Genomic DNA, 15,432 nt, shown 5'->3' with positions numbered 1-15,432 from the left:
CTCCTTTAACTCCAGTGGTTTTCTGGGCGCCGAGGAGGAAGAGATCCGACGCCATGACACGGAGCAGTAAACGCGTTTGCCAATCCCTGCAGGTCCTTCTATTAGAAGTGCCCCCTAAGTGGGTCCTCGTCTTGTCCGTCTGCAGCAGGAGTCAAACACGACCGTGAAGCTTCAGCCGTAATCAAACGCTGACCTCCAAAATGTTCACCAGCGCCGCTTTATTTGAACCCTGGCTGTGCCCGCTGCCCAATCCAGGGGGTTCGTCGTGTGGTGGGTGCGGGCACAGACTCCCAACCTGCTACTGCTGTGCCCTCATCAGACTGGCATTTCCCAGTTTCAAACGGCCAACATGGAGCTCTACCCTCTATCATTTCATGTGAATTTCTTTGTGATGAAATGCCAAGTCCACTTTCTAACCCCTCTCGTTTGGCGCACGTCGTGCTCTTCACACACTGGCGACCCCGACTTTAAACGAAGTCGCCCGGCCCTGTCCTGGAGGCGCTTCTTCCTCTAAACGCTCCCTGGACGTGACTTCACCCCAATGTCTCCTGCTCTTCCTCCTCAACGCCCCCCCCCCCCCCAGTCCGTCCTTCGGCAGGTGATCTTCTGTTTCTAGAAGCGTCCGCTCTCCACACACACCGCCGTCCACATGTTTGCCGGTAGTTGAATTGAACGCAGTGGGTGATAAAGCCGAGTGGCGCTGCTACCCTCCTCTCTGTGTCGACCGTCTAGACAGCCCCTAATGCCACCACCCTCCCTTCCCAACTATGGCTTGCAACTGCACCTGCTCCCTGTCCTGGGACCTGAGACGAGGGCCGGGCTCCTTCATGTGTGTCACTTCGGAGGGTCCCTGGGCACCGCCGGTGTGCCTCTGTGTTGCTCATGGGGTCTTGAATGAGGCCCATTACCTACACGGGTGGCACGATTACCCGAGGGTGATCCAACTCACAGGAGCCTCGTTATTGACGCCCACCTAACACCTGGCGGCGGCAGTCATTTCCAGAGGGAGGTCTGCCTGGGAGGGTTGCCAACCGGGACCCCGAGCTGATCTGTCGTGTGGCAGGAGCGGCAATGCGCTGCTGCCCCCCCCCCCCCGGCTCATGTGACTTCCGGCTCCTCAGCACGGCTCCAGAGGTGGATGGACTCCTTTAGCCCTCGATGCTTGCGGCTACCACTTCAGCTGAATCCATCGGACAGGCTCTGTGCAAGTCTTCTATTACAGGACGGAGCAGCTGAACTCACGTGATTGTTTAATGGCTTCTTCCAATCATCGGTCCACATTTACAAACATGACGGCTGAATGTGCCACAAACGCAGCCCGTCGCTCGCACTTTTCCTGCCGCCATTTGCTTTTCCCACAAGCCGATCTGCGACCTCGTGAACTTCCTACCTCGCGCTGACGTCACTCGCGCGGCGGCGCCGAATGGCTGGGCGGGACTTCCGGCTCACTTGCCAGGGAAACTTCCGCCGATGTGCGTCGTTTACTTCCTGCTCTGTGGGGCAGAGACCAGCGAAGCCGTGTTGGTGAGGCTGTGAGGATGGCGGTTCTGCTCTGGCGATCCGCGTTAAGAACGCCTGCTGCCGATGAAGAGGTGACGAGTCGATGAAACTTCAGCAGAGCGAGAGCAGCGCGGCCGCCAGTAAGTCCCGGGCAGGGGAGGCGTGTGTGAGCTACAAAGAGCGGGAGCGGAGAGTCCGAGGCCGCGGCCGGTCGGTCGGTTAGTTAGTTAATGGACGGAGGACGAGCGCAGGGGGTGAAAGAGGAGCAGAGATTCCTTTCGCTTTCAGTTTCCTCGGCCGGAAGGACGGACGGCTGTACGGTTTGTTTTGGAGCTCTGGGGACCCGAATGAGCCACGGTATCGATGAGAGGCCGCGAGCTGCCGCGCGGGGCTTGTCTTTAAGGTTTCACCCGCCGTCTTGCTCTTTAGTGACGCGGCGTCTTTTCAGTCGGTCGGGCAGGCACAGTCCAGGGTCCTCCGTCCCGACTGTCTTTGCGCCCTCTCGGAGCTGTGTAGTCCTCTGGTCAGTTTTTAGTGGGCTTCGCCGGCTCAGTCCCGTGGAGTGTCGGGTTTTTGGCCCAGTCAGCCGTCGCTCTTCCTTGGCCTCGCCACAGCAGGTGCGCCTTTCCTGGTGTCCGTCCCGAGAAAACAGCACCAGGTTTGCGAAATGCGTGAGTGTGTGCTTTTCGTTTTCAATTCTGCCAAGCTTTCCTGATGTCACGTTGACCTTCTGGCGTTATTTGTAAGAGGTTCGTCCTGATCGAGGTGTTCGCTTTAAACCTTTCGAGGACTTTGTGTCTTTTAAACTTTTCTTAACTAGCGAGCTGTGGGCGCTGCCAGTCTAATCAAAGGAATCCACGTAACAAACAGTGTCTGCAGTGCACCATCTATTGGAAAATATTTTGTGATGCATGACATTTGTCATTTCAACAGATGGCACGTCAGACATTTACGGTAATAAACTCACCGAGTAGCTGCCTTAGCGCATAATAATTGGCGGCCTACCGGTCTGCCTGCCCCCTCAGCACAGTTAATTCAGCAGAGTGTCACTGCCACCTAAGGGCATCACCCCTGACGCGCTCACCCCAAGGGGTTTATTATGCCTTGTATGTACTAAGAACACGCAAAGCAGTTTTCAGTCTAACAGGTGACCTGTGCAGCTGGCACAGTAGCCTAAAAAAGGACAGATAGAGAAACTTGTAACCCCACTGGAGCCCACCGGCCGCTCGCTGATGGCCTGACTCTGCCCAGTTCTTATTCCCTTGGCTCATTTGTGGCTGCACCCGAGTCTGTCTGCTCTGCTTGCTGTCTGATTTTCAAAAGAAGGGGACAGAAGGGTGAATCAGTTGGAGACCACTAAACACGTGGTGGTCCATTTTCTGTAAATGCTCATCTCGCACTTCTGGCCTTCCCTGAGTGCACAAAACGAAGACCACGAGAAGGACGGCAAATTGAACAACGAGAAGTAAAGTGGCTGACCGCTGCAAGGACTGGCAGCCTCACCCTGTGACCAGACAGTGACACGCTGAAGGCTGAGGTGACAGGATTTGTGGAACTGGCTGCTGTATATAGCGCCTTTCAGTGATTAGATGGTATTTGTGGCTTGGCAGGTGACTGACGTGCTGAGAGCCATTGGGTTGTTGGCAGTGCCCTGCCTGCCTGCCAGGTTCTCTTTCTTAGCAGAACACCAGACTGCTGGCCCTGTCTGCCTGCCTGCCGTCTCCTCCTGCGTGGGCTCGTTTGGTTGGCACGTTTCCTTCTCCGTTACTCCTGCGTATTTCAGTCGTCGTCTGGGTGGCGACCGGTGAGCTACACAGATGTGCCCTCCCGGTGTCCCTGCTGCCAAGTCAGGTCACGTCAGCATCTGGCACTCAGACGATTGAAAGTGCTGCTCGTGCCTCAAGGTGGCGCTGTGGGGTTGTTGTGACAGGGACCCTCGCTCATGTGATGGCAGAGCAGAGGTCATCATCTAGCAGTGTGTGGGTATGAAAGTCCAGAGTGGCCACCAGGAGAAGCGTGCCAAGTGGTGTTCTCCCTGCCAAGTCACCTGTCAGCGGCACACTTCTGCAGGCACCCCCATAAACCGGGCGTGTGACGTCTTGTTGTGTTTATCGTGAAGCCCGCGTTCTCCTTTTTTATTATTATTATGATTTTAATGTTGCGGCGCACACTCCCTGCCAGGCCTGACTGGGCGTGACGTGTGCTTATTTTACTTGACGGTCCTTGGCACCTGTCATCGTACCTCTGTGGTGTCTGCAGCACCTGCCCTTGATAAAGAATGTAAACGGGTGACAGGTGGCCTCGCAGCAGGCTGGCAGTTCAAGGCGAGGGGCTGACGTGCAACAGAGTGGCACCTCCAGGGTAGAGGGCTGATGCCGTTGGGTGGGTCGTCGTTAACGCCGTGTTGACTCTGATCCTGTGGTCATGCCCGCCTTCAGCGGACGGCCCACCACTGGTCGTGCTGTGACCTTCCTTTCTGTGCTTTGTCTTTTGAACTCGGCAGTCATGGAGTTTCTATCGCTAGACGATGACATCTGCATCCTGAAGCACGAGACGGCAGATGGCCTGCTGGAGCCGCTGAAGGAGAGCCCGGTGTCCCGCAGCTCGGGGGACGAGTCCATCGCATCCCACTTTGCACTGGTGACGGCCTATGAGGACATCAAGAAGCGTCTCCAGGTGGCAGAGAAAGAAAACACGGCCTTGAAAAGGCGGATATGGCAGCTGGAGCACCAGGTAAAGCAGCCAGCCAGGCTGGCACTGCCCCCAGGCCACACTCTGCCCTGCACGTTGTTACTGTCACTCCTGGCTATTTGGCTGATGGCTTTACGTGAGGCCACCTGTGACATGTGACAGGCCCCGACAGGTAGAGTGGCCTGCTGGGCGTGGGGGGCGGGGTTTGTATCGGATTGCTGAGTTCTGATGTCCCCATTTTATGGTGTGTCCCCCCCCAGGTAATCCTCTCGGATCAAGCCGTCTCCGAAGGACCCGCGTATGTCAACAAGGCCTTCCTGGCATTCCAGGGAATCTACGTCGAGAAAGCTGACCTCGAAGTGGAGCTGGAGAAGGTGGTGAGCAGTGGGTACAGAGTGGGGTGGAGGGCACCGATGTGCCAGCTAGAGCCCAGAGAGCAACTGTGCCACTCGCACTGGAATTGGGTTCAAGTCCACTTTCCTGATGAATGTGCAGGGTGAGCCAAAGTGAAGCACCCCCTTTCTCAAGGTCATCGGGCGAGGTGGGTGGGGGTCCCTGTCGTTTTTAGTCGGTTGCACGCCTTGGTCCAGTGGGCACGGTGCTGTTGCTGTCGAAGCGTTCTTCAAAAACAACGAATCCATCGTCACTACGCCACTCGCCTTCCAAACGCACTTCGGCCTTCCGCCTACCGGTGACGTCCCAAATCAGAAAACCATTCTAAATGTAGACAGACGGGTACAACATTGAACAGAACATCTCCAGGCTGTCCTCAGGCCGCACCAAGCAACGAACGAGTGTCTAAAACCGTCCCGCTGTAAGGGCATCCATTCTGCAGTCGGCTGGACGTTCAGCACCTGTCTGCCTCAGGCCTTTGGTTTTTCATGAGGACCTTCATTTCCATCCATCCAAAATGGTGGCAGTGCAGGAACTCACCGAGAGACTGGGAGAGGTGTAGAGAGTTGTGTGCCAACGTTCTGCCAACCATTCATCGAGATGCCATCATTGTCATGTAACATCACATCGCCATTTGAATAGTTGTGTAAATAAGCAAAACTTTGACTACTGGGCTGAAACCGACCCTCGTGAAGTTCATCAGAGACCCCTGCACAGTGAGCACACGGGTGACAGTTTAGGGCGCCGCTGCACAATTTGCCATTGTAGGCCCACAACGGTCACCGTCACTTCAGAACGTCACATTGAAATGCCAGAGAACGGATGTGGTGGGCGCCTGGAGCAGCAGCAGCTCATATGGACAGCGTGCTGATCTCCCTCTTCTGTCATGTCGGGTGGTCTTCACGTTCGCCTGATCTTGCTAAACACCCCCCACCTCACGCGAGTCTCACTGATGATGCCCACCTCCTGGAAGGCGTCATTTGTAAATCACTCGTTCGCTTTGTGGGCCCTTTCTTGTGTCGCCGTGTGATTAAACGTTTGAGATGCGGCACCACTTGTTTTTGGCTCACCCTGTATACCCTCAGACCTCTGCGTTTGGCCAAAGCGGCCAGATAAGAGTGGCAGAGCTGGCAAAGGACCCTCAAAAGCAGCCGTTTATCGTCCGTCTTTTAAAGACGCAGTGGTGGTCTGCCAGATCTGCTCACTTGGGATGCCCATCTTGGGGTCGTGGGGCCGAATGCAAAGGCACACAAGCAGTTAGGACGGTGCGCTGTGGGGAGGCAGTGTGCGCTTTGGTTTGTTGTTGAGAAATGGCGGGCTGGGGGCCCCCCGGTATGGAACGCCCCCCGGTATGGAATGCCCCCCCAGTATGGAACGCCCCTGAACTGATGAATTTGTTTGTGTCTCCTTGTGAAAGAAAATGGAGAAGCTGGCGCTGGAGCAGAGCCTGACGGAGCAGCTGCAAGTGAAGGAAGTGGAGCTGCTGCAGCTGCGCTCGGAGGTGGACACTCATCAAGGTACAGCCATTGTGTCATTGGCTCGCAGTTTTGACCCTAATTCTTTTGGGGGGGGGGGGCTGTTCTGTGACAATCCTTCCATGTCACGGGACAGGACAGTCTGCTCTGCCCTTTTCATGCCAAGTATGGGAGCTGCACGGATGCCCCTCCCAAGACAAACACCCGAGCTGAAATCCTGAGAGTCGAGGGCTGGTGGTCTGAAGCCCACTCGGGTGGTCTCTTTGCCTTTCTTGCTCTAGTGACGTGCGTGTGGTCACTCAGTCAGGGTTCACCTGAAGCAACTGAGGACGGGTCTGTGACGGTGCGGCTTGGCTCCCTTTGAACCCGACTGGTCGTAACTGGCTGAACCGGTGGATGAGGAGACTGGCGCATGGCAAGGGGGTGGGCAAAACAAAGAGTGCCACGATTGCAGGGGCGCCATCCACAGTAAATAAAAACCAAAGGGGCCAGTGGAGATTAAAGCGTGGTGCCAGCAGTCATTGGACCTTACCACTCATTTTACTGCAGGATGGTCCCAGCCCACCTCTTCCTTCCCAAGGCTCACCCATTCAGTAACTCGCACACACAGCCGTGGGCTTCGTCACCTGAGCCCCGTCATAGCCACCCACATGGCTCTGGCCAGACGGAGAGACCCACTCCTCCGTGGCCGTGCCCGCTGCACTCAGTTATTCAGTGGGGCTAACCGGCCCCTGGAACGCCGCTCCTTGGCAAGGCCCAAGCTGGCACTTGGTTGGCACGGGGCTCCTCTCACGGGTCTTGAGGCTTCCTTCCCCTCTGACCTGAGCATGCTCTTTGTATATCTGCTCTCTGATTGGGCGCAGGTGTGAGGAGCCACTTCCTCCGTGGCAGCATACAGCCTCCTGATTGGCCCATGCGTGAAGCGCACCCACTTGAAGCCTGCAGCTACATGGGGCAGCACAGTGCCACAGACCACCCGTCACAAGGTCCCCAAAGACTTGTGATGTCTCGACACCCACGCACCTGCAGCCTATCCCACCACACACGGGCACTGGTGTTTAATTGGCTCGAGCCTGTGGCCCCGGTGCCCGTGGGTCTTCTGTGGATTTGTACCGTTAACACACCAGTTGTGGACCCCCATCAGGTGTCTTCCCATTGGAATGATTGCTGGTGCTCGTCTCCCCAAAGGGGCCTTCAGGAAAGGGTGGTCTTCCAAATAAATGGCCATAGTGACACGGAGATGGTCATTGACCGTGACAGGGTGCCTTTGAAGATGGCTCTGTGCTCCATGTTGATTGGCACACGTGACAGTGTTGGCTGTACGAGTGCGATGAATGACCGATGCCATCAGGTGACACCGGCCCCCTAATTGTAGCCTCATGGGTCTCTATGGCGGGGCTCTCCTCTCTGAACGTGTGCCTGTCTTGCAGTGATGACCAAGCTGAGTGTGGCGCCGGACCCCGAAGTGAGCAGCGAAGTGAAGGTCCACGCCCTGGAGCAGCAGCTCGACATTCTCCGAGCAGAGTGCAGCCGACTCCGGCAGAAAGCCGAGGTGAGTGGGTGGGCAGCAGGGGGGTGCATTCACTGAAGGTGCCCAAAGCAGGGTGGTGGCATGGCCTTCACCAAGGCCACGCATGCTCTTGGTCCATCACATGTGGGCCAAGGGCTCTAGCCGTTAAAGACGAGCAGGGCATCGCACCCCGTTGGCTTGTTGAGTGTGCAGGGCAGCGCGTCTGGCACTGAACAGCGGGTGATGCTGATAAATGCAGGCCCTCGAGCTGCTACTCCCTCTGTGCCCACTAGGTGGTGCCCAACTCCACACAAAAGGCCTGCATGACGATGCCTCCTCCTCATCCTCGTTTTGAGCAGATGTGACTTTCTTCTTTGATGTTTCTAGTTGTTCAGCAGTGCTGTCGTGTGCCCTCAACCCACAACGTGTGACTGGCACAGCCCGCAGCGCTGAATGCGGACCCAGTGCTAGAAGACCAATCCTGACTGAGAGAAAAAGGAGTCTGAGAAACGGCAGCATGTTAAGAACACTGGGGAGGGACCACTCAGGCAGCACAGGTGTGTGCGGGAGGTGGCAGTGCCAAGCAGGCAGACTGGCATTTGTGAGTGGCTTGTAGTGTCCACTGCCTGCATGAGGCCAGGCCCATCAGGTGTCACTGCGAGTGTTGCTCTCTTACGCAGTGCATTCTGGGTGGTGAAGTGCTGAGTGCCTGCACTGGTAGTGCCACAAAGCAGGGCAGCATTTTAAATCAAGCCTGGTGCTTGTTGTGCCCCACCTGGGCAAGATTTCTCCAGGAGGGGCTTCTCAGGCCTTGGCTTTTGCTTTACAGTCTTTGCTGTAACCGAAGCCAGTGGGGACACCGGGATCTCCGTGGTGTCCACTTGGCCGGTCAGCTGTTGGTCACTTTGCCCCTCATGATTTGGTTTTTGACTAAGAAGTTAAAGAAGCCGTTCAACAAGAAGGCAAAGGCAGACGGGCTCTGAAGGTGCCCTTTGTGCCACCTTTCCTTGGGGAGGACTGACGTGCCAGCTGGAGAAGCGCTTCGTTCTCGGCACCGACTCCCAACGTCCCTTTGCATTTCCTGTCAGGCCACTAAAGAAGGTTCCAGAAACGGTGCCCCCTGGACGCTGTCCACTTGGTTGGTCCTGCTCCAAGGACTCGGGCACAGGGCAGGCCATGATGAAGCGAGCCGTGTCTGGAGCTCCTTTTTGTCTCCGTCTCCGCCAGCAGGTTTCGGCAGCGCTCCCTGGAGACCCCCGAGTTGACGCTGGGCCCTTTAAGGCTCTTTGTCATGAAGTGTTGATTTCTTCGCTCGTTAACCGATTTACAAATGCAGCTCGAGGTGCTTATGAATGCAGCGTGAAAAGCAGCACATGGCGGCTGAATTTGTTACTTTACATAACCTGCGTGCCGCCACGGGTGGCACAGCCCTGCCCGGGTGCCGCTGAGCTCCTGCTGAGCTGTCGGAGGTTGGTGAGGAGCGGCAGGCAGCTAGGTGACCTAAATGGATCGGTCTGGCCCCCCAGGGCCCCCTGCCATTTTATTGGATGCGCTGACATCAAGAGGTTTTGCCCCCATGAATTTGTCGTCTGTAGGGCAGGTGTCTATGTCAGCAGGGTCATCACTGGCACAGTCGGTCACTTGGCACTGTGCCCAGTGGAAGGGTCTGCAGTATGAGAGCTGCCATACAGACCATTTATTACATCATGACCAGGCATGTGATGGGCATCAGTACTGGCACCATTACCACCCTGACTTGGGACTCCACTGTTTGGGTATCTTGCCACAGAAACCCAGCAGTGTGAGAAGGGCCTGACTGGGTGGCATCTTTAAGTATGGCACGAGCACAAAGAGGCTGTTTAATTCCTGTGGCAGGAGCTTGGGACGTAACTGACGTAGCCTGCTGCTGGAAGTCTTTGCCCTGCATTTACAGGTGCCAGCGGCAGCAGCGCCCAGACACACGGTGCAGGATAGTCGGAAGAGGGTGGCTCAACGTGAGCACCAGGCCTTTCAAAATGGGCACCCACTGCCCAGCTGATTCATGTCCTTGTGGCAATGCCAGGGTTTCTTGTGTGCCATTCCAGACTGACCCTCATTCACCAATTGGGCAGTTGTGCCATTTCAGAGTGGTGTGCATTTGTCTGCATCTTGTCGACAGCGCCACCATGTCGCTGATTATGGACCTCCAGCACCCACCCTTACACCAAGCGCAGGGTGGGCACTCGCCCGGATGGCATGCACTTGTTTATTTGGGCTCACTTGGCACACATCCTGTTTGGATGTCCTTTGACTGAAGTTAGAGATTAGTGTATGCCCGCAGTCATGCCTGGCCCAGTGCCTCACATCATATTTAAGTCAAGGGGCAAGGGGAGCACTGTGATGCCAGTTTGTCTGCCCGCTTCTGTCCCTTATAGATGAGCGGGTCATATCTGAGGTAGGCATCGCTGTCCACATGGTGAGCCCGTCCAGCTCTGGTGGCACAAAGTGGGCTTGCAAGCAGTAATGTTGGCACCATTGGACTGGCATTACTTGGCTGGGGATCTCCAAAATTCTTGTGTTAAGTCTGACCAATGAAAGACGGGCACATAGCTAATGAGGTGCGATCCAGCTGGCCACCCCAAGACTACAGTGCCCCCTGGTATGCCCACTGCTCCAGCCTCATACCCATATGCCAACAGTAGGCATTCAGGTTTGTGGGAGGTGCCAGCTCGTGTGCATGCTTGCTTTTGATGAAGCTGTGAAGGATGCCTGGCATTGCCCTTTTCATCTCCTTGCCCTCAGCTGCCATAGTTCAGAGCGTCTCGAGTTGCCCCCCATTTCTTCTGCTCAAGCAGGCTTTGTCTCAAGTGACCAATGCTGGCTGCTCAGTTTCATGGGTGTGCTCTGTGAATGGGTGCCCAGCTGATATTCATTAAAAAATAAGAAGAGCACACTGGCAAGAGATGCCCTGCACAGGTGGGAGAAGGAGGTGGGTGGAGAAATGCCATATATTATATCATTGCAGGGCACTTGGTATTTGCCAGGGATTTGTGCTGTAGTGAGCGGATGCAGCACCTCCAGGCTGCTAGGTGGCAGCACTTGATCACCAGATGGGCAGAGTTTTCCTGTTGTATGGCAGATTGTTGGACGACTGCTGACTCGGGGTCCCTAGGGGCTGTTGTAGCCTGGCAGGGGGGATGCTGTGCTTCTGTCCTTGTGCTCCTCCCTCTCCTGTGTCCGCGATGCAGCTCTTCGTGTGTCCTGACGTCCACCAGCGAGGCTGGTCAAGCCCCTGTGCCCTCTGGTGGACGTGCTGTGGTCGTTCTTGATCGCTGGTGTGAAATGCCCTGCCCACGGGTATAAATGGGCACCTGTGTGATGCAGGGACTGGGGCCAGGAAAATGCCAGTCCACAATCGAGCGATGGCTGCACCTCACCCAAGACACACCCTTGACGTCATGCCAAGCTCTGTCTGTTTTAACATCGCTGGGAAAAGAGAGCCCAAATAAGTAAGGGCGCCGTGACCCCTGGGCACAGGGAGATGGCATAGAGCTTACTTCAGCACCCAAGCACAGAATGACAGCGTGCCAGGAGTGCTGGCGGCTTGGTTGAGAACTGGTGGGGGCAATGAGCCTTAATGGCGTCCTGTGCCCACTAAAGGAGGGGGGCACTGCCTGGGCACATTGTGGGCTGTCCTCTGGCCTCATCTCTTATTGTTGTTCTCCTCCTCAGGTAATCCACGGAAGTGACGAGAAGCCAGAGGGCACCGTGGAGGACGCTGGGTATGTTGACTACCACCTGCGTTAAATTTATGAACGTCTGGCCAAGCTCGCTGGATGCCATATGTCTCGGGTATAGACGTTTGAGGTGGGCCCTGAGGTTCAGTCTGCCCACCTTGACTCAGTATTCTGCCATCTGCTGAATGGCATTAACGTTCATCCAGGACACTGGCACAAGGCAGGGTTCAGTTTCACAGGAGAGGTGAGCACACTGGCAGATGTGGTATCACAGGACCTAATAGGGGGTAGAAGGTGCCAAGCCATGCCAGAAAACTAGAGGGCACAGGACCTGCTAGCCAGCAGGTGGCAGCACATTTCCACTATTCGCACCCAGGTTGCCCATTCCAGGGAGAGCTTGGATGGGTGGGGGTCTCCAGAGCCCATTAATGGGGCATTCCAGTAGATGGGACCCTGGCAGGGGTTCTGGAAGTTGATGAAGTAAAGAGTTGAGCAATGCGATGCCAAGAGTTAAGTGTACCTTAGGGATGTTGGCATGGCCGTGGTACAGCTTGTTCAGCTTCAGTCATGGATATCATGTTTTGGGGTGCCCCCTTTGCTCATCCCTCACTGCCCGAGTGGCTGCATGTTGTGCTTGGTGCCCGTCTGACAGGACTTCAGAGCTGGCATAGGTCGGTACCAGTAAGTGATGCCATTGCAGAGCCTGCCAGCTTTCACGCTGGTCTTTTGTCTGTGATTTTTTGAGTGAACTGGGAGGGCAGCAGACGGACCCGCCAGACGGTGACCCTTGTCCACCAAGGCCAGTTTGACATTCTAAAGCCAGCTGGCATGACGCATGCCTGGAATCCTGTCTTTAGTGAAGACTTTTTAAAGGGTTGTGGTGGTTGCACGGGCACACGAGGGTCCAGGTTCAGGGCCTGGCCTGTTCACTGCCCTCCTCCATCCCCGAGCATCACAAGTTTGAGTGGGCAGCCCACCTGGGAACAGTGGCTGCTACAGCAGTGGCATCGCTGGTCTTTAGTCCTACCAGAGCCCCCTCGTGCCTGCAGGTACTCGCCCAAAGAAGAGCTGGATGGCAAGGGACACACGGTTGGCACGAAATGTAGGGGCAGCATTGAGGACTTGTTGTGGTCACCCCAACATCTGACCCGCATTGACAGCTGGCCTGAAGAGTCCTTCAGTTGGTGAGATGCATGTGCCTGGCAGCTTATGTGGGCACGAGGTGAGGAGAGGGCAGTGGCACCTCCTGGGTTATGGTGGTTTTACACCTCCGTTTAAGGTCAGCAGCCCAGCTGTACCCGTTTAGTCCTGGGCATTGGCAGTGAATAGTGATGGCCACTAGATGGCACTGTAGCATTTACTGTGCCCAGGGCGCTGCCCGGCTTTTTCTTTTTCCTCCTTCACTGCTCTGAATGTTTGGCGTGCCCATCTGGACATTTGGCCGGGCATCTCACTGTTTGTGTTGTTAAACCCACCTGGTGGGTGCCCGCTTTTTGTTGCCTATGCCTGACATGGCAGTTGAATTGTGGTGGGTGGCACTGGAGATGATCAGTGAGGGGGATTTGAACCAAACGTGCACTGGGGTGGACTTGGCCCCGCTCAGTGAGGACCTGCTGTGTCCACCGCCACCTGTGTCCAGGCTCACCGGGACTGCCACCCACCCAGTGTGCGGTGCCATCTTGTGCCCAGTTGTTGGTTTTTGCTGCAGAGGTGGGCTGCTGTGGCCTGGCACTGCTGTTAAGCCCCGATGGTCTAGAGGGGTCTTTGTCTAATTTGGTCACACCCTGGGGCAGTGTGGGTGCTCAACTAGGCACTCCTGCCACTCACCTGCCGTGCCCAGGCTGGCATCTCTAGATCCCTACTCACTTTACCAGAGTCAAGAGCAGAAAGCCAAAGGAGGAATGGGTGCTGTGTTTCTAGTAATGAAGTGCCAGTGAGTGTGCCACCCATGTCACCTGCCTTGAGCTCCTCATGGCACACGTGACCCCCAGCCTGTCACGTGGCACTGACATGTTTGTTTGCCTATTTCAGGATGGCATCACTGCTACAGGCCTACCGGGACCTCCGGAGTGAGATGGCACACTTGTATGCCGTGACTGAGCAGCAGTCAGCCGTGGTGAGGAAGCTGAGGGGCGAGGGGCACGGAGCAGATGGCAGCAGAGGTGAGTGGGGGCGCTGGGGGGTGAAGCGTGTGTGCCCGTTGAGCTTGTAGTTTCTGTGCTGGTTGGCTCTGCACCCTGAGGTGCCACCGTCCTGCCACTTTGGCTTTATCACAGGGTGACATGCAATAAACCGCGGTGCCCGACTTTGCATGATGCCTGTGTCACTTTCACACTTTGAAGCCGTGACCTTCCTGCACACGTCAGCTGCCACTGTGGTGACCCCGTCTGGTCACTGGCCTTTCACGTGTGTGTCATCTAGCAGCTGGGCACCACACAGCCAGCCTGCCACTGTCCTCACATGCCCAGTGCTGTGCCCATGAGAACCTCCAGCCAGGTGGGCATTGTCTAGCGGTCAATCTGCCAAAGGGCACTTCTGGCCACCTTTGCAAAGGCTGTCTGAAAAATTGACAGGTGTGTGGGAGGTGCCAGGCCATGTTGACTGGTGCCCATTTTTACCTGGCTGACGTCTGATGCCAGTGCGTTACTGCATGTCCCAAATCAGCTGATGTGTCCTCCATCACCTCACTGGTCCCCTCCTGTCAAATGGCCCTGCCTTGCTGCTTCTTGATGATGATGATGAGGCAGCCCTGATCTTGTCACATGTTGTCACTTGTCCGCAGACTGCTGTGCCCTCCGGCATCCCTGGTGTAATCCTGGCTGCCCACTGTTCCGCACAAGCAATGTGTGCCCACCGCCCCTTGGTGGCCATGCTGCATGGGTTGGGCCCTCACCGTGTGCTGCCATCTTTGGGTTGCCCCCCCCCCCCCCCTTTGTATGCCCATCATCCACAGCCTTGAATCGACTTGTGTGTCCCCTAAAGTCCAGCACAGCTGACCCTCCCAGGCCCACCCTTGCCCTGTCCTAGTGACCCCACAAGCTCCCATCCAGCCAATTAAACGGTAGAAAATGGAAGGGCGGGCAACCCACCGCCCTCGTCTTGGTGTCGCTGAGGGGCCCGCTGACTGTGTGGCACTAGCACTGGGCTTCGTGGACCCGACAGGACGAGTCTGCCAGCTGCTGACAAGGAGGGTGGGCACGGCGGTGCTGTTTTGGGTAAAACTGATTTGAGGGGCACAGCTGTCCCTGACCCCACTACCTGTCGTGTGCCCCTTTATTTTACATTATGTGGGCATCATTGGGATGGCAGCTGCCTGGGAGGGTCCTTAAGACATCAGGCTTGGGCAGTGGACCCCCTGTGGTGCAGCAGCAGGTGGAGCCTTGAAGGCTGGCGACATGAGGCCAGGTGCCATTGGAGATACGCTGCCTGGCAGGACTCTGCTTGGCCCGTGGATGAGTGGCATCATCACCATAAGCCCCAAGTATCTGCCTGGGCATCAATGGGCGCTGCTGGTCCTGTGCCCGGTCACTCCTGTAAGGTTTGCCATCTTCCTGGTGGGCGGGACGCGTTTGGATGGATGGCCGGCTGTTGGCTCCTCTTCCTCAGTAAGGTCTCGTCTCCCTTTTCTTCTCCCCCCTCAGCCTACTCGTTTCCTGTCCAGTGCCTCGACGACGTCGAAGGGGATGGCAGGCGACTCCCGACGGCCGCACTGAGACCCTTGGGCTCCTCCTTTGAGCCGCTGGCCCAGTCCGCCTGGGCCCACCGAAGGTTAAGTCCGGTGGGCAGCCCCAGTGCCCAGGAGCACCAGCCGTATGCCAGAGACGCTTTAGAGGAGAGACCACCGAGGCCCAGCGACGTGCGCTTCTGGGAGGACACGAGGGGTCTTGCGCCACGGTGTGACCATGCCACGTACCCACAGGACCCCTTCTGAAGGACGCCATTGTGTTTCCAGCTCTGGGCAGACCCCAGGGGCACCAAAGCGTCGTGCTTGAGATGCCCGCTCCTGAGGGACATTCCAGGGGTCTCCACTTGGTGACTTTCCTCCTTTCCTTCTTTTGCAGGATATAAAATTAGAGAAAGAACAAACGTGGTGGGCTTTGTTTGGGGTAAGGGGGGGGGGGGGCGCTTGAGCTGATGGGCACCCAAT

The 15,432-nt window shown here is 56.4% G+C and overlaps 1 protein-coding gene across 1 annotated transcript; it reads left to right on the top strand.

The window, feature by feature from the left end:
- The first annotated feature begins 1,481 nt into the window (after positions 1-1,481).
- On the top strand, positions 1,482-15,371 carry azi2 (5-azacytidine induced 2). Its single transcript, XM_028817841.2, has 8 exons — positions 1,482-1,640; positions 4,004-4,233; positions 4,452-4,568; positions 6,002-6,101; positions 7,490-7,611; positions 11,281-11,330; positions 13,317-13,447; positions 14,927-15,371. Exons 1-8 carry the CDS (start codon positions 1,604-1,606, stop codon positions 15,214-15,216), a joined length of 1,077 nt encoding a protein of 358 aa, XP_028673674.1. The 5' UTR covers positions 1,482-1,603; the 3' UTR covers positions 15,217-15,371.
- The last annotated feature ends 61 nt before the right edge of the window (positions 15,372-15,432 follow it).

The sequence above is a fragment of the Erpetoichthys calabaricus genome, chromosome 13, assembly GCF_900747795.2.
Source record: "Erpetoichthys calabaricus chromosome 13, fErpCal1.3, whole genome shotgun sequence".
Lineage (NCBI taxonomy): Eukaryota > Metazoa > Chordata > Cladistia > Polypteriformes > Polypteridae > Erpetoichthys > Erpetoichthys calabaricus.
This window is presented reverse-complemented; position numbering and strand designations above follow the sequence as displayed.